Genomic DNA, 15,289 nt, shown 5'->3' with positions numbered 1-15,289 from the left:
TTCTTTTTAACACAGTAAATGTACAGTTTGTGTGTATATCTCTCAAAAACCAGGGGGCCAACTTACAAATTTTACACTGAAATACACTTTTGTCCTAAGAATTGACTGGACCCAAGGTTTTGGCTCTAATATGAGAATGAGCTGTAAAGTTCAGATAGTCTGAAGTTTGGGACCATTAAAACTTTTGGTTCTGGGTCAGCCTCACTTTATCTTCTTTCTCCTGGTCCTCTTCTGTATTCTATGGCTTCTGAAAAGCAGTCGCTGTGCCTACTGGAGGGAAATCATACTACTACATACTCTACTACTGAAGAGACAAAACTAAGCAGGGAGAAGGTCAATGCTGCTGCTTATTAGTATTTTCAGTTTCATCTCTAATTTGTCATCCTATTTAGCGCTTGAACATGGATGGTCCTTTCCAACCCTAACTATTCTATGACCCTCTTGTGCAAAGGTCTGGAGAAGCATCACACAATGTGCTATACTCTATCCTCCTGAGGTTTAGCGGTGCTGAGCTCTGACAGAAATGCCTGCCCTGAAGCCTGTGCTCAGTGTTCCGTGAGGAGGCAGCCAACGGCTCTGCGCTGCAGCAGAGCTGCCAGCTGGCCGCAGAGGGACGGTGGCCTCAGCTGCAGGCTGGCCCCTCTGCGAGCTGTGTGACATATCTGCTCTGGGAGGATTAAAACCAGGGGAGCGGAGGGCCAATTGCTGCAGGGAGATGAGCCTGGGGGCAGGGGAGAGCATCCATACAACTGCTCTTTTGAATGTCTCTCTCTTGATCCCAAGTTACCTGCTATAGAGGGAGACGGGGGATTGCAAAGGGAAAGTCTGACTTTCAGGAAAGGCTATGGAGAAATGTAACTCACATTGGTGGTGAGATTAAAGGATTATTCAGTTCACACCCCAGTCAAAATGAAATTTCAGCCTCTGCTTTTTGTGTAACGTGCTGTGCGCCAGAGCTGGGACAGGGGTTACTGAGCTCAGCATCCTCTGCTGCACACAAGAGGGACCAGTTCAGTTCCAGCTCTAGAACAAGTGCCTCCTTACAGGTGAAATAGCACTAATTACAACTTCTTTTGTGATGAGTGTAGAACATGACCTATAGTACCACCTTTCCCTTTCTCCCACTCCCTATGCTTCATATTTCGTCAAGTAATTTCTCCAGGAAACCCTTTCTCTGAGGTAATGCAAGCACATATTGGACTCCTATTTCTTAAAGAAATAAAATATAAACACCCTCCTGTAAAGCACGTCTTGAATGTGACTTGATATTAGAGTCCTGTGTGCCAAATCCGAGTGTATAGTGGAACTGGCTATTATGTCCCTGGCGTGTGAAATGACGTGAGCAGAACCCATTTCAACAGTAAATTTCTGTTTGAAGACGGGCTCCATTCTTCAGCCATTCCATCTTTTGCTCATTTTGGTTGAACATCTTCCAATTTCTCATTTATCTGGTAATAAAATGTTCTAAACTGAACACAACTTTGCAGGTAGAATTTGCCATTCACTTGGAGCCACAGTGCCCTTAATTACACACCCAAAACTTTTACTGGGCCTCTTCTGCTAAGCTGTTTTTGTGACTGTGCTCTCTTTCCCCTGACAGGTCCATGGGAAGTGTGTGTGTAGACACAACACTGCAGGAGACCACTGTGAGAAATGTGCACCGCTGTACAATGATCAGCCTTGGAAGCCAGGAGATGGAAAAACGGGGGCACCAAATGAATGCAGAAGTAAGTGGGAAGGAGTTTACTGATCCAGGCTTTCAGGATGAGCACCCACTGTGCCAGCAGGCAAAGCTGCCTAACAGACTTCTGTCTTTTACACTAAAGGTGCTATTACAGAAATGGGATAAGTGGCTTGTCATTGATGGAAAGCTTCAGTCTGAATGTTGCTTTACTGCACCTGATTACTGGGGCTATTGGGAAGTGGAACTTACAAGGGAGAGATCTGTTCTTCAAGCAGCTGCATCCCTTCTTGTTTTAGTGTTCCATGGTCTTATGCGGGGCTTATGATACCATCAGGTTGGTCTCACTGTAAGAACACCACACAGCTCACAACAACCCAGCTTCTCAGACCCTGCTGGGACTCTTGCTCTGTGTCTCAGTTCCTAGTTTTCATGAAAATCAAGGCCTGCAGGCACATGGAGTGTGTTACATTCCAATACTTCCTCCATGATTCACAGTAAGAAAATGGTATTGCTGAAGATCAACGTGTGGTATTTGAAGATCATCAATGGTATTTGAATGGTATTACTGCCTATCATTTAAGCCTGAAGTACCTTCTGTTTGCCCCCAGAGTGTCGCTGTCACAACCATGCTGACAGCTGCCACTTCGACCTGAGTGTGTGGCTGGCATCAGGGAAGCGCAGTGGTGGGGTCTGTGACAACTGCAGGCACAACACAGAGGGACACCGGTGCCAAAGGTGCAAACCGGGGTATTACCGCGACAGAGGGAAGCCCATGTCTTCTGCAGAGGTCTGCAAACGTAAGTGACTTGTTATGTGTGGTGAAGACACATGAATGGTGGAAGAATCATTAAAAGAATGATTAAAAGAAAGAAATCAGTAACTCCTATAGAAGTAACTCATGAGTATTGCTACCCTTGCTTTGTATTCCTTTCCTAAACCAGTTTTCTGATCAGCGGACATACTTCCTGATTTTCTGTGTCTATTTCTCCCACTGGCATCACATATCTCTTCTGTGATAACTGCTACAGTTGTCCAAATGCATTGCATCCTGGGGACAGATACATGCGCATGTTATTTAGCTGTTTTCTGCATCTCTTGAGACCGCGCCTATGTATAAGCTACTGTTAAATTCCATTTGATCGTGCAACATCTGTGCACATATATACCTATAAGACTGGCTGCAAGAGGTGTAGGAAGCATGGGACCATGCATATCCACCTGGGAACAAACAGATCAGGGCTCACTCAGACTTACCTCTGGATTCTACAGCTGTATTATAGGGTGTCTGCCCAAATGAATTGCCTCATTAACACCTCAGCAGGATGTGTAAGGAAGTACCTCAAGCAGAGAGGCACTAATGGTTGTACACAGAGGGTGTACAACCCCTGGGTCAAGGTAGTTTGCACCCAGGCAGTCTGGAACACAGCCCAAATTTCCCTTACTTAGTGGAAATATTTCCTGAGTATCCTGCCAGGCTTCACACATCTGATTCCTTCTGGCATCTATTTAGGATGTTATTTCCAACAACATACATCATTCAATTTCTCCTTTTGGATAGTTTTCCTTCCCTATAGCTCAGACATGATTTGCCAGCACAGAGAGCTTCACCCTCTATTCTCATGGCCACTGGCATCATGTGCTTTTGAAGCTTTCCTGACCCTCTGATGTTCACAATCAAGATTCCTCTTAAGCACTCAGGGTACAAACTCTCCTCTCCCTAAGACTGTATGGTCTGTCTTCTACCGTGGCCCAATTCTAATCCTATTCCTACTCTGAGCAGATTTACTACAGTGAAATGTTGTAATGAGAATAAATTGTTGTGCCAGAAGATTAGTTTTCAATCTCATAGTGTCTGAAAGAATCTGGGTATGAATTCCTGTATTTAACAGCAGGGTGATGGTGTAGTAACCAACATCTTGCGTAATATTAGATAAACACTGAAGTCAAGGAGTGCTGGAGAGCAGCAAACAGGAAAAAAACACTGAAAACCAGCCTATCTGTGTGGAAACCCTAGAACAGCCTGCCTGGATGAAATGAGACCTTGACTCTACCTCTGCCTCTTTTGTCTGGTCTGGTTACAGGCTTCTCAGTACCCCCTGCCAATACTCTGCACAGCAAAAGAAACTTCAGAAATGTACCTTGTTGAATGAGCTTTATTCCTGCCGTGCCAGTCAAGCACAATAATGTTCTTTTCACCTGGGAACATGCTGCTGCCAGCAGAAGTTCCCCAAATGCGATTGTTTCCACTTTGACTTGCATGCTCAGGTCTAGATAGCTGCCATCCTGCTTTAGCCACCTGAAAGTGATGGGCCTTTTCTAGGTTGTACAGTCAGTGGAGAAACAGTGGGACCTCTAACAGTCTGAGGTAGATGCCTTAGGTGAGCTGAATTGCCCTCTAGAGGATGTCTGTTTCTCTTCCCTGATTTAAGTGGTAATCTGGACCACTAGCCTGCACTAGAGTTTCTGTTGGTTGAGATGAATCTAATGGGTTTGATTCAGCATGTAAAGGCATGCGTGGATGCTTGCCATATCGAGACAGAAGGAAAGGGTGTTGCAGTTCACTCTAGAAAGCCTCAGCTGTTACAGCAGACTGATGTGTGAAAGATGCTTGTACCTGTGTGGAAATAGAAGGCACTCTGCAGATGTAACTACAGAGTTAAGAGTAACCTGGGAGAGGGGTGGTTAGTCTGTGCCTCTTTTATTTCAGGTGAGGAGGAGAATTCCCACAATGTTTGACAAACTAGCTTAATAGAGTAGTGTTCTGTATGATGAAAGAACTGATCCCCAAACTTCCCCATGTGGTTTGCAGACAGTGTGAACTTCATTTATGCTGTACTTATGCAGAGAATTTTCAGGGAATATTGCACTGCTTTAGTTATCAGTGACAGCAAAACCAGAAACACCAACACAGACAGGCAGAGTTGTTTTGGTTAGAAGACTTAGTTTGATAGAGGGAAGATTTCACCTCCAGGACGATCATCAGCTACTTAACTGATACTAAACTGAAGGGCCTCATGCAGGATGTAAGATAGAGACCCTCTTCTCCATCCTTTTGGTTGCAGGTCCATTTCTCTCATACCTCAGCCTGCTGATCACACATAGAAGAGCTGCCACTTGTGGATTAGCATGTTTGTGAGGATTTACATGTAGCAATTCCAAGGCATCATCTCACTCTGAGAAAACCACACTAACAGTGCCAGACTAACAACACCAAATGAGAAACCCACCCACTGGGCAAGTGCTGAAAAGCACTAATAAACTGCAAACAGCAGACTGAATGGCTGATTTTGGTGAGAGCAACATGGTCCTCAGCTTCCCATTCTGAAATCGGAGGGGAAAATAAAACCCTCAATGGGAGATCAAAACTTGACCCTTGTGTACAGTAGATACACAAGCTGAGAAAGGCGATGTGATGAAAAAGCTGAATGAAATGCTGTGCTAATCCCTTTGAGAAAGCACGCTTGAAGAGTGCTCTGCCATCCAGAGCAAAGTCCAGGTTCAGCTGTGACATCCCCCTCAGGCTCCCAGAAAGTTAACAGGACACTGCCCAGGCCCAGATAGAGTCTTTAAGCATTAGTCATCATAATGAACAGCATTCTCTCTTAATCACTGCTAGGAAAAGAGGGTTGTATAACAATGGGATGTCCTGGCACTATCCAAACCACCCTTTGCTGACTCTCCAAAGACATTCTCTTGAGGGGAAAGAAAATATATCTGTTGAAATTTGACATGTAAGTGTGAATCTGCTATTCATTTTTGCTGCAGAGGTAGCCTGCCTCTGATCCTTTGCTTCCCCTGTTCCTAGCGGGATGAATGAGCCAGGTCGTGTGCAGATCCTTGTTTTGACACTGCTTAGATCTGTATTAAAAGGAAGGCATCAAAGAGCCCCAGAGCAAGGCACACACCTGCCTGTTATTGGGGGTGACAACACCCAATATTAAGTAGTTTGGATACAGACTTGTATGGGAGCTTTGACTCGGAAGCCTAATCATTTCCTAACCAACGGCTAGAAAAGCTGCTGTATCCTTGGCTCTTTCCTGTGGTTTATTTGGAGGCTTAAGGGATCCTTCTGAAATGGCACCATCTTTTGTACTTTTGTACTCAGCTTACCTTTGCTCAGCTTCAAAAATAATGCAGGCATGTAGAGGCATTAAAAAGGGTCTCCAGGAAAATGAGCTTTATTTTACTCTCAGCACAAGGGTTGAAAATTAAAATGCCCCCAGATGCACACACACACTGTGAAAAGCTCTGCTTCTCATCCTTTTACTCCTGAGCGGGGGGGGGGGGGTGAACTTCTAATTGTAATATCACAAAGGCCTGATCACATCTTGGTTCAAAGTCTGCCTTAATCAGCCTTGACCACACACACAGCTGTCTCTCTTATTTCCTTCAGTTAAGAAACAACATTGGCTGAGTCAATCCCCACATCTGACATGCTTTATAAATTGCCTGGATTTGGTCACACGCTCCAAAGATGCACATGTATATCTTTCACGTTCAAAAGACTTGGTTTGGTTTATCATTTTGGCTGTTCCTCATAACATAGTCTGCTCCTAGCTGTACCTCCTGCAGTATTATCAGACAGAAATCTCAAAGTCCACTGAATTACTTGGAGCAGTTGCTATTTTCCTATAAGTTTGAACCATATTGTGTTAACCCATATTATATTTAACATCTGTGTCTACTGACACGGGGAAGACAGCTGTGCTGAGGGCAGACAGACTTACTGAGGACTTGAGTGGAGGCTGCTGGATGAATTATTCATTTTTCATTATTTCTTGTCTCCTCTTTTACAGTAGCTTCTGACCAAACAAACTTAGCGTAGGAGTGAGACTAAAAGGCAAGAGGATGCTTTGTGATGCTTCATGCCTGATGGCCAGTGCTAAAGTACAATGATGAAATTGTTCATTGCACTGCTGTCAAGGGGAGAACCCAAATAAACCAGCCAGCTCTGAGCCAGAACTGTCTGCACACCGTCCCTAACATAATTGATGATGCCTTTGACAAACAAGGCCATTGTCATGTTGGCTGGTGTTTTGTTAGCCAGGGAGGCGGATGGAGAGGAAACCTAGGGTTTGCCAAGAGAAAAGCAGCAAAAATCAGCAGAGAAAGATGCTGTGTTGTCAAATATTGGGAAATGTAAAAGAGTGAGGTTTTGGAGACTTGCTTTTATGCTTCTTTGTGAGGTTTATCTGCAAATCTGATACTATTAAACAGATAAAACCCAGTCAGCAGCAGCTGCCCCTTCAGCATGTGACATGTGGGCTCTTATTTTGGGAGTTACCTTAGCTGCACAACTGGGATTTTGGCTGTAATGCTCTGGAAGCCAGACAATGTACACACCCGAGCTGAAATGCTAAACAAACACAGACTGAGCAAAGCGTTTGCAAGCCACTTGTATAACTCATCTGAAAGTGGTGTGCATTTATCGATTCAGCTTGCTCTCTGATCTACCAGGGGCTGTACCAGTTTCTAACTGGGGAATATGCCCCATGGTTCATTTGGGAACATTAGTTTTCCTGAACTGTAGCTCCAAAATGAATAAAAAGGCATTTTTTTCCTACCTCTTCCTCAGCTTCTGCCAATGCTGTCAGTCACTGTCCTGTAAGATTCTTCCCTTAGGGATAGGATGGGAGAAGGTCTCATCTTCCTGAATCAGGGTCTAGGCTCAGTTGGCGATAGGTAGTCTAATGATGCTGCTGATTTACCCATCTGCTCTGTGCCCTTAACTGATGAAACCTGAAAACCAGAAATAATATGGGAATAAAGAGAGACCCAGAAGTTGTAGAAATATAAGAAATTTAAGGTGAAAACTCCACAGATAGATCCTACATATGCAGAAATCACAGTGAAACCAGAAACCTGGATTTGAGCCAACCCAGATGTTGGCAACCTCTTCTCGTGGCTCAGATCTGTCTGCAGTATAGGAAGTATTTTCCCTCCTTACCCCCAAATATATGACATCAATGTTTTTCAGTGATGGACAGAACTATGTGTTTTCTCTTTTAGGGCGACGTAGTCAGCCCTGCAAGAATATGGGCAAAAAGAGTTCAAGTTGAGCAGCAACAGATCAGAACTTGCCTTTGAAACTGTCAGTGCCAGCGAGCACTTTGTCTTCACCTGCTCTCTAGAAGGGACAGCAAAGTCCCTGGGTTTGCTCCCAAAGTGAAGGCTGCTCTGTGGCAAAGAGGCGAGCTGCTGCCATCCGCCAAGCAGCTCATTGTGCCGGGTACATTGCCCATGACAGCACGTTGGTTTGCTGCCCTTAGGCTATTGTGGCAGTGTCCCTTGAAAACAAGGGGCTGAGAGCTGTCTACAGCAGAGTGTAATAAGAGTATTAAAAATACTGGCATAAAGAACACAAGGCATGGTGAAAAAATAACTATGTAGGAAGCAGATCATAAAAGAAATGCCCTTGAAACAAAATTGCTCACCCTTTTTCTTGTGCTATTTTCAAAGGGTATTTTCTTGAGCATCCAATATGAGTTTGCAGATGAAAGTGAATCTGTCCCTGCTACACTTAATGCTCTTACTCGTCATATACTTGTCTCTTCCCTTTGGAAAATGATGTGTGTGGAATCAGAGTGTTCATTCGGTCTCTTATCTGTGAGCTCATGAAGAAAAGGAGTTTGATTAGAAGCAATGATGGGTGAACTTCAAAAGCTTTGGAGCTCATGTTTGGTTCAGATAAGCATCCAAAAGGCTGGCCCCTGATCCAAGCTATCCAAACACTTTGGGTGCCCAACATTTAACTGAAAATCTCTGTTAAAGTGGGTCTTAACCATAAGAGTTTTCTTTCTGCCCTTTTCCAGATGGATGAAGTAGTGCTGTATTTCCTTTCAGTCCCTGCTACAAGCAAAAGCCAGGGCATGCTGCTTTGTTAATACAAAAAAGAGCTGAAATCTGAAGGCTGGAGTTCAGCTCAGTTCTTATTTTAATCAAATTAACTTTTTTCTGTACTAAAAGGATACATTTTAAATGAATGTATTTGGGTTTATGGTTCCCTAATTAAAAATGAATCCTAAATTAGGAGACATTGGTGATGGCTGATAATGTCATATGATAAACAGCGGTTTTGTGATCTCTGTGTTCACATGAAAGATAATGTAGGCAATAGTTATCATGTTTTACCTCATCCATGCTAGTGAATCTCTTTGCAAAACACTTTAAAAGTAAATCACCTGCAAACCCCTTTAAAAACAAACCCACAGTGGAGGCTTCCTGCTACTGCTGGTCAAGGTTTGTGCAGTAGGGAAGAAGTGACTTTCACACATAACTGGGTCCCAGTTGTACTTGTTTTGCTGTGCTTAATGAGTTAGAAACAAAAATAATATTGCAAATGTAGACTGGCAATGCAATGTTTATCAGTTCTGACTGAGAAGGCTCAGGGGAGACCTTATAATAGTCTTTTATACCTAAAGAGGCTACAAGAAACCTGGAGAGGGGCTTTGGACAAGGGCCTGTAGGGACAGGACAAGGGGAATGGCTTTAACCTGCCAGAGTGGAGGTTGGGATGAGCTCTGAGGCAGAAGCTCTTCCCTGTGAGGGTGCTGAGGCGCTGGCACAGGGTGCCCAGAGAAGCTGTGGCTGCCCCATCCCTGGCAGTGTTCAAGGCCAGGTTGGACACAGGGGCTTGGAGCAACCTGCTCTAGTGGAAGGTGTCCCTGCCCATGGCAGGGGTTGGAACTGGAGGAGCTTTAAGGTCACTTCCAACTCTATCTGTTCTATAATAGAGGGCACGAGTTTATCAGCCTTGCAAAGATGTCCCCATGGCACATGATCTCAGCCACCTCTTACCCTGTCTCCACAGCCTGCGCTTGCCAGCCGATGGGTTCAGCCAATGCAACCTTCAGCAGGAGCTGGCGATGCCACCCCAAGACAGGATTCTGCTACTGCAAACCAGGAGTGGCAGGTCCCAACTGCGATAGGTGCCTCATGGGCTACTGGGGCTTTGGAGAGCACGGCTGCCGCCCTTGTGACTGCGCCAGAGACTGCGACCAGCACACCGGGAACTGCTTCAATGGGTAAAGAAGCTCTTCTTCAGGTTCACATTGAGATGGGGTTCTGTGGAAGGAAACAAAGATGAACTGAAACACTGCAGCAATGGAGGGTGCGCAGTCATTTGAAAAGGTGGCTGTAAATCACAAAAGGTTTCTTCGATTCCATTTGGTGGCTTGCACACTTAAGTCCATCATATTATCTAAGGCAATCTAGAAATGATGACTTTCTGCAGTAATAATAATGGCAACTCCACAACTCCATGGAAATATATGGCTTTAAGCCATAATGGTTTTAAACTGACTGCAGTTTCATGGGCCCTGCAGGTTCCCTCAGTTCCTAATGGTTAAGTCACTAACTTTGAGTTAGTTAATTCGGTGGAAACAAACAAACAAAAGCCATACAGACACAATCCATACTTTTAAAAACGCTCAGCCAGCAGTGGTAAGGCCTAAGTAAAAGCCTAGATCTGTTATCTCTCTGTATGACATGAAGTCTTGCTCTTATTTGCACTCTCATCCTGAGGAAAGCAAGCTCATCTGTCTGGATACAGCCATATACAGCAAACACAGGCTTCCCACCCATCCTGTGTCCTAACCATGCCTTCTGGTTTACGTGTCCCCCCAGCTATGACAATGAGCCATTCTTTAACATCCCCATCGGGGGCCGAATCCCTGACCTTGTGCAAACACCAGCCAACGAGAGCGAAGAGGAGTGGAAATGGAATGACCACGAGCAGGGATTTTCTGCACTGAGGCACCCAGGTACAGCCCAGAGTCTGGAATCTTTAGTCTTCACACGGTGCCAGTTCTTTCTTCTCTCCACCCTGACATAAATTCCCCCACTCATCTCTAGCTTGTCTGTCCCCATCCGCAGGCAACATCTGCTAATCTGAACTACAGAGGTTGTTATTACACTTCCACTGTTATTTTCCAAACCAACTTTACTATTCAACTTTGGGTTTGGAAATTGGTGAGTCATGAGTAAGATTGTGCGGAAAAAATACTCTCCTTTTGTTGCTGAACTTCAAATGCTATTTGTAAAAAGGTGATGCCAGCCATCACTGAAAGGCACCACCCTGGGATTGGATTCTTACAAATCTCTTTATTAGTATCAGTTTATTAACTGTACAATAGACCCCATGAGAGCTGCATTTTGCTTGACAGTACCTATCAGATTTCAGAACAATTTACTCTGTCATCTAACAGGAAACAGATTTGCAAACAACTGAGCTCACTCGCAAACTTACTCTTAATGTCTATCCAGATTATGGGAGCTAGATCCATAAAACTTTATAACTGAGTATCATTTGCTTTTCTTTTCTCTTTCATGTCCTGGCTCTTCCCCAACCCTCTGTGTTCTGTGGTTCCACTGCTAGAAAAGTGTGTTTGCAAAGAAAAGGTGCTTGGAAGCGTCTCTGACTTCTGCCAAATGAAATACGCTTATGGTAAGTGAGTAGTAACATGTCCTCAAGGCACGATAATTGGGAGTGTTCTCCCAATGCATGTTGTTAGCTGATAGCTATGAAAAAATGACAGCACTGGCTAAGGCAGGAAGTAAGAGGTAGGATTTCTTCTGCCTTTTTTGACATGTCCAACTTCTGATCAGAACAGAATAGCATTTTTCATGCACGGTTCTATGGTGTCTTCTTTCCACCCAGCCAGCTTCCCTCTCCACAGCAGCAGGAGTGCTAGAATTGTAACTCTACATCAAGAATGAATGATAAAAACCTTGCATCTAAACCACCACTGGTTTTGCACTGGTTATGCAGGTTCAAATGGCCATGCTTGTTTATCAAGAACATATTTAATAGTGTGTTTTATGATCACCTGGTTCATGCCATCACATGAAGCAAGAAAGGAAAGCTTTGGGATTCAAAGGTTTGATGTGCTTGTGTCATGACACAACAAAGCCTGCTTGTGGGGCTAATCTAGATGGGATTACCCTGCCAAAAAGTTATGGGATCCTCTTAAATTAAAGGCACAGGAATTTATCACAGCAACCAGATGTTGGGCCACAAAACAAGAATGCTTTGCCTGGTTTGTTGTATGGAATTGTAGCCATGTGACATGCCTGCAGTCTGATGGGAAACTTCCTGACTTCCTTCCTGGAGAGCAGACAGTCCCTTCCCACAGGATGAAGTTTTTGAGAGGCCAGTGTTAAATCCCAACACAAGGTTTCTAACTGCAAAATATAAAGCCTGGAATCAGTGCACTTAAAACCAGGCTGTTATCTGCTGATCTGCTTTTTCCACCTTCCTGTGTATACACAAAAGTGCTTTCCTATGATTTCCAAGCATTTGACATCAGCCCATTAAAAAGTAGTTGCTAAATAACATACTGAAAGGATCAGTTAACTACTTCAAGAGGAAAATCAAGTTTTTCTTCTCCAAATTTATTTAGAAGAACCATGACTGAAGTGGACAAGCACTGCAATACAGCTGCAGTCATTTTTTTCATGTCTTCTTTCAAGGTGTTAAAATTCTACCTTTTAGCAGCATAAATCAAAATTTATTGTTGTTTTCTCTCTTGGTATGTTTTCTGGCAGTGATAAAAGCAAGAATCCTGTCAGCTCATGACAAAGGGACCCATGCAGAAGTTGTTGTGAAGGTGAAGAAGGTCCTGAAATCAGGCAAAGTGAAAATCGCTCGGAGCAACAGAAGCATCTACCCAGAATCCTGGACCAACAGGGGATGTACATGTCCCATTCTCAACCCTGGTAAGGACAAAATGCTTACCAGCTATTTTCCTTCCCCTCTAAATTCTGGTAATAATTCCTTATGGACACGAGCTATGGCTACATTCCTCAATTCAACCTTCCCTCTTGCTGCCTTTCCTGCAATAACAGCTTAGCTTCATCCAGGTTATGTATGTGCCATTTCATGTGCATGCACACTTCGATGTGCAGATTGTCAGTGCTGACTCCTGTTCACACAGGTTCAATGTTGTCATATGATTATGCTCAGGAATTACAACTACACACTGAAACAGTTCCAGTGGTCTTTATCACTTACAGATTCAACACTTCCAGGTGCAGATGACCAGGTTTGAGTCTGATCCACCTGACCTTTGTTTGAAGCCATGTAACTCCATGTGCTTCAGTAGCATTACTCTTGGCTTGTGTGACGAGAAGCAAAACTTGATCTGAACAGATGTGGAAGCTGGTATTATATATGAAAATAGCGAGCCAGACTTCCTAGATTATAACCTTAAGATGCAGGTAGTAGGGCCTCAAAAGAGAGGCCACATCCTTATGAAATAGAGAAATTCTGCATTTAGTTCTGTTTTCTTCTATTTATTGACTATTGACTGAAGTTTTTTCTCCCTCTTCATTTGTTTCAACTAGGTACTGACTACCTTATAGCAGGCCAGGAGGACTCTAGGACCAGCAAACTCCTTGTGAACATGAACAGCCTGGTGAAACCCTGGAAAGCATATTTGGGAAAACAAGTATCAGATATTCTTCGAACTGGTTGCAAATAATTTCTGCTTCAGGAGTTACAGAGCTGAACTTTGCCTCTTAGTAACACTGCAGTGAAAGGTGTAGTTAGCTCATGCGTTTCCATTCAAGATGCTCCTAGCTGAGGTGATGGAAGCAGACTTACCATCCTTCCTCATTTCACATACGTAGGAACATTGAGACATGACTCCTTTTCCCAAAAAGACACAGCCTTACCATACAACATTAACTAGTGCATCGTACATAGGCTACAAGTCAGTCCTTAATTTGATTTAAGCCTGGTTCCACACACCCAGAGAATCATTTTACAAGGCAAAACTAAAGATATGGACTAGTGTTTCCATACTTCAGGTCAGAGCCTGGTATTAATGTGTATAAGCTGCTTACACAATGCATTCAGTACTTGGGTGTAGTTTTCTTTGTAAGTGACCACTAACAGGCAGCAGCTTCTTTCAGCTTTACAAGTGGCATAACACTAAACAAGCACATCAAATACTATTTAAAGAGCTCTGATTGCTGTAACATCAGACTGCAGTTATGCCAATAGAACAGGTTGTTTTCTAGAAGGCAATATTATCCCATTGCTGAACAGGAACACACTAACGTGATTTCTCTTCAGACAAGGTCCTTTATAGATGTACGTTATTATCATCCATGCTTAGGGCTGCTGCAGAAACTGCCTTGGCTCAAACTTGATTCCAAAGCTAACCCTTACTCTCTGAAGTAATTTCGCTCTTTGCTGTAGTGCTTTAGTTTGTAACACCACAAAGGTTTCACAGCGATTACCACGAAAAAGCCTTAGTTAGGAAAGAGCCAAAACACATGAGGAAATAGCAGCTGCTCTGATGTTGGGATTGTGACACTATAAAAGCTGCGAGGCAGAAGCAGGAGGAAGTAAATGGACTGTGTATAAAATGAGGTAGCTACAGCCTCTGTGAGAGCAACCTGGTTATTGGAACTGTGCTTGAGACCACTGGCATTTGATTGCACTTAGTGCTTTCATTCTGCTTTATATCAGGTTAAGATATTGAAGCTTGGCTTCCCATTGCACCTGAGGATTATTTTTCCCTCCACAGAAGTACAGGAGTGATAACATCTGCACTCTAGGTAGAAGTAGTTCTGTTTTGCAAGAGCATCCTTTCTAACTCAATTTTACCATATAATAACTAAGAGGTAGCTGCTTAAATCATTCCCCAACACGGTACTTTGAGGAAAGGGCAGTTCAAGACCTGCATCCTCTGTTGAAGGACTCACAATCAAATGAAGCTGGTTGGAGCACATTTCCTCTTCAAATAAAGCAGAAACTAGGAGTCAGTCTATTTCTTCAGGGGGTTCCAGGGAAGCAGCATGCACACATGCTACTTCTGCATATTTCTTCTCCATGTCTATAATTGTTTAATGCTCCCAGGAAAGAGGAGATACCTTCCTCCAGCACTGTCTGACTGGCACATGGAGTACCTAGAAAAAGCTAACACCAATGCTGAATGATGGCAGTCTTAGTTGACAGCTTAGGCCATCAGTTCATTCTCTTTATCACCAGCTGCTTTCATGTCATTTCTTGCTGGTTTCCTTTTAATTTCAGACTGATTTAACAGCAGAAAATCCTCAGCTCATTTGGAAATGGATGACAGGCAGATATTTACAAAATACACCCCCCCACTTTTTCTCCAGCAGAGCATAAACAGTGTTTCTGCCTCCCCCTTTCCTCCGACTTCTCCCCTCTATTGCCATCGCTTTCCCTCTTTCACTTCATTATTTATTTGTTGTTACCTAAAGTGGTATCCAACAATGTGGCATCTCCAGAAGCCGTTTAATTACTGCAATAAAACACTTTTTAACCAAGGAATTTGGTTTAATTTGCAATGTCAGCGTACAGAAGTTAAGAGCATAGCAACTGCTTTCTTTAATGTCTCCAGAAATCATCTCACAACAAAGACTGACCAGTTCTCTTTCAATAAAGATGTGTACATGAATTTACAGTCTGTTCTAAAGGGTCTCCAAGACTAAATGAAAATCAAGTGTAGGTTTAGAACTAAGCTAAGGAACATGCTTCTTAACAGAGGCTGGTTTACCTGCGGGGGATCTTATTTAATGATGCTCATATTCCATTTTGGTTAGTACCACATTAAAGCAAACTCCCATATTCCA

At 43.5% G+C, this 15,289-nt stretch overlaps 1 protein-coding gene across 1 annotated transcript in view; it reads left to right on the top strand.

Moving 5' to 3' along the window:
* LOC115614168 (netrin-4-like) overlaps positions 1-15,289 on the top strand; it is a 43,505-nt gene extending 28,216 nt beyond the window's left edge. The window contains exons 4-10 of the mRNA XM_030500568.1: positions 1,601-1,727; positions 2,293-2,481; positions 9,495-9,708; positions 10,310-10,446; positions 11,061-11,129; positions 12,230-12,400; positions 13,028-15,289. Of these exons, the coding sequence (XP_030356428.1) occupies positions 1,601-1,727; positions 2,293-2,481; positions 9,495-9,708; positions 10,310-10,446; positions 11,061-11,129; positions 12,230-12,400; positions 13,028-13,164 (1,044 nt within the window). The 3' untranslated portion in view covers positions 13,165-15,289. The remainder of the gene's footprint in view (positions 1-1,600; positions 1,728-2,292; positions 2,482-9,494; positions 9,709-10,309; positions 10,447-11,060; positions 11,130-12,229; positions 12,401-13,027) is intronic.

The sequence above is a fragment of the Strigops habroptila genome, chromosome 11, assembly GCF_004027225.2.
Source record: "Strigops habroptila isolate Jane chromosome 11, bStrHab1.2.pri, whole genome shotgun sequence".
In the NCBI taxonomy this organism is placed as follows: Eukaryota; Metazoa; Chordata; class Aves; order Psittaciformes; family Psittacidae; genus Strigops; species Strigops habroptila.
This window is presented reverse-complemented; position numbering and strand designations above follow the sequence as displayed.